This window comes from Fukomys damarensis, unplaced genomic scaffold (assembly GCF_012274545.1).
Source record: "Fukomys damarensis isolate Sample0158 unplaced genomic scaffold, DMR_v1.0_HiC HiC_scaffold_33, whole genome shotgun sequence".
In the NCBI taxonomy this organism is placed as follows: domain Eukaryota; kingdom Metazoa; phylum Chordata; class Mammalia; order Rodentia; family Bathyergidae; genus Fukomys; species Fukomys damarensis.
The window spans coordinates 54,372,779-54,376,259 of record NW_022900945.1 but is presented as its reverse complement, the minus strand read 5'-3'; the positions used below and the strand labels follow the sequence as shown (position 1 = coordinate 54,376,259).

The 3,481-nt window shown below is 47.1% G+C and overlaps 1 protein-coding gene across 6 annotated transcripts in view; it reads right to left on the bottom strand.

Annotated features, from left to right (window-relative positions):
• Nucleotides 1-3,481, bottom strand: part of Arhgef11 (Rho guanine nucleotide exchange factor 11) — a 112,588-nt gene that overhangs the window by 106,880 nt on the left and 2,227 nt on the right. The window contains exon 1 of one of the 6 annotated variants that reach the window (XM_010643779.3): nucleotides 2,586-2,733. The exons of the other annotated variants lie outside the window; for them this stretch is intronic. Within the exon in view, the coding sequence (XP_010642081.1) occupies nucleotides 2,586-2,590 (5 nt within the window). The 5' untranslated portion in view covers nucleotides 2,591-2,733. Of the gene's footprint in view, nucleotides 1-2,585; nucleotides 2,734-3,481 lie in introns of those variants that run through there. 6 annotated transcript variants of the gene reach the window in all.

The window sequence follows — 3,481 nt, the reverse complement described above, 5'->3', positions numbered from 1 at the left end:
TATATATATATCAATTCTATGAATGTATTTACTGTATATCACAAACACATATTAATAAAAAGGGAAGAAAGAAAAGTTATTTCAAAAGAAAAAAAAAAGTAATGGAAAGATCTTTTGCTTACCCTTAATTTGTTTTAGGTTACTTAGGTGAGGAGGTAGTGAATGAAGCTGAATCAAATCCATGAATATTCTATCTAAAATCTATAGTTTTACAGTTTAGAAAGCAACTTTGAAATATCTTATTTGATTTGCTCCTTCCAACAAACTGTGAGATAACAGACATTATTATCTGTAAAAAAGCACAGTATTTGTGAACAAAAAAGTATCTTACACGAACGAGCTGCTACTGCTTTCCATGTGATGAAGCCAGAGGAGGCATGTGACTGGCCCAAGGTCACACAGGTAAGGGGAAAGCCGGAGCTCACACCAAGAACTCCTGGCTCAATGTAACACTTCTCTGGTTTGGTGCTAATATGAGCTAACTCTGAAGAGGAAAGCCAGCTCCTGAGCCATCTGGCCATCCTAGAAACACTGCCATGGGGAACTAGGCAAGCAGGTATAGATGGCCTTGCATAACTCATCATTTCTGTGAAAATAATTCAGTACTAGAAAATAATCTCTGTACTAGAAAAAACTTGTTTAGAAATTTGGAGGGGGTTGGGGATTGAACTCAGGGCATACTAGGCAAGTACTCTACCCCCAAACTATATCATCAGCCTAGAAACTCTTTAAAAAAAATGTATATATGTCTAATATATATTAACAGCTACACATCCGCTACACGTTAGCTCATCTTTCAGTGACAGCTCATTAACACCAAGAGATAAAGATTAGTTGCAAATACTGTGTGCTTTAAATGGACCCAGAAGTCAATACCCAACAGGAGGAAAGGGGCGAAACACTGGCCCAATAGATATTCCAAAGTCTTATTGCAGTGACTCTAAGTGCAGAGTCCTCCATGATGCTGCCTGTCTTCTGGAAAATACCCATCACCTAGGAAACCTTCTCTAGTCGACTTTATTCTGACTACATTTGAAATTAACACACAAATGCTGAAACAACCTGAAATGGAAGACTTTACACTTGGTGATGTGTTTATTCACCCCAACATCCATTTATCCAATATTCTGGAGCACTTACCCCATACAGCACACTAAGCTGGGCACACAGGATGATGACAATAACAACAACAACAATAACAGTAATAAAAAAGCAAACTAGGCCGGGCATGGTGGCGTATGCCTGTAATCCCAGAACTCGGGAGGCTGAGGCAGGAGGATCACTGCGAGTTCGAGATCAGCCTGGGCTACATAGTGAGTTCCAGGTCAGTCTCAACTCCATAGTGAGACCCTGTCTCAAAACAACAACAACAACAACAACAAAAAAAACAAAACAAAAGAAAAGCAAACTAAATACAATCCTTGTTTTCAGGGAACTTAAGAGACTAGCATTGCTTTTATAGTATGTGGTTTCTGGGCCTCTTACTGTTTCCTAGGTCCACAATTAGACTGTGTACTCTTTATGAGCAAGAACCATATGTTCTAATTTTAAAACACTCTTACGTAGCTGGGTGTGGTGATGCATGTACGTAATCCTAGCAGTCAGGAGGCTGAGGCAGGAAGATTGCTGTGAGTTCAAGGTCAGCCCGAGCTACAAAGCAAGATGCTGTCCCAAAACACAAACCAAAAATAAAAAACACCCTTAAAGCATGTTGCACAAGACTCTACACAGCAAACTGATAAGCTAAACGGGACAAGGGTCCCTGACTCCATAATCTGCAGTCCCTCCAGGACAGTGCAAGACCGAATTATTTAAAATTTTAGAGCAGTGGTGGTGAACCTACAGCACGGGTGCTGCAGTGGGCCGTCTGTTACCCCTGAGAGCTCTAACGGTTCGCCCTCACTGTTCTAGGGTGTCAAAAGCTACCCACAGGATGAGCCTGGAGATAAGGGAGCGCAGCACGACCCAGGACGCCCAAAAGGGGACCCAGGTCCCAGAACCGACCCTCTGACAGGGGCAGAGGATCGGGCAGGGGTGAAGGCAAGGAAAGCCCTGACCCTGCAAAGCTACACAACCCCACAGGAGACCATGGTGCTATAGCTATTGAAATCACAGGTATGAAGAGCAGGAAATGCCTGGACTGCTGAAGAGCACCTACCTACTGCCAGAAGAGCAGAAAGGCACCTCCCACAATCTACAGGGTGAATCTGCGAACCCAGTTAGACAGGACCAGGCAACGGAAAGGGCCGGGGATGCAGAATCAAAAGAAACCCAAGTTTCACTGCAGACTCTGACATTAGTCAGCCAAGATGGCACTGGATAAGCCAGGAATCCTCTCTGAGACTGTTTCCGCTTCTGCAAGATGAGAGTAATGACTCCTGATTTGTCCACCTCACAGAAACGTGGTAAAGCTCAAACGAGACAGTCTGAGATCTGTATCTATGAAGACATCCGAATTCCCAGAGAAGCATCTCAGGAAGACTCAGGAACCCTCACAGCCGCTGCCTTCTCCTCCCCGCCTCTATCTCCTCACAGTCCCTGAATTCCCGCTGACAGACAAAAAGGGGAGAAGGGCCGCTGCGTACACCATTTTGACTCCTTGCTTTGACAAGCCTCGGTAACCCCGTCCCAGGGTCAAGGGAAAGAGGAGCAGGTCCGATCCAGGCCTCTATCCCTCGTGGCTGTCTCCGTGCTTTCCTATCTGGCGATTGCTGAGCAAATCTGAATGGCACTCTGAAGCAATACAGAGATTTATGTTTGAGAGAGATTACGTGCATGTTATGTCACATTCTGCAGTCAAAAGGAAATTATCCTTAGCATGGATAAGGTTAACCGGACAGGGAGAGAACAATTGCTATCGGGCAATACCCTTCCCTGCCTCTCCAATCATATTTTTTCCAGGACTGGCCCTTCCATTTGCTTGCTCAGCCCTCCAAACCTCCCATGTATTTAGCTAGACTGTGCAGACACCTACAAAACACACCTCCCTCGAGTCTCAAGGAGGGGAGGGAGGCGGAGCTCGAGGAAGGGGAAAGGCAGGCACCTTGCAGAGTTGAACGACGACCGCCACACTGCAAGGCTGCGGAGGCCGCGGAGGCCGGGCTGAGCCGGGGGAGGGGCGTCACGCGGGCCTCTCCGACGGAGGGCCAGCGCCTCTCTCAGCCCATCAGGCCCAAGAGCCCCAAACAACTCCTCCCGGCTCCAGGCCCATTCTGCAGAGTCCAGTTTATTAACAGTTTGGAAGCAAAAGCCCCGGGCAGCAGCCGTTGGGCAGATCTCAATTCAAACTCCAAGCTTGGGGCACGGGAAGTTCGAACGTGACCGAAGCACATTAGCCAGTGGTAAAAATGCAGCCCTGTAAGGGCGCAAAGGGCATTTCTATCCCCCGATTCAGCCAAGAACATCCTCCTCCTCCTAGAAAGGGGAGTTACCCCACTGCCCCATAACCAGCTTGGTGGAGGCCCACACCCCTGCCGGGCCC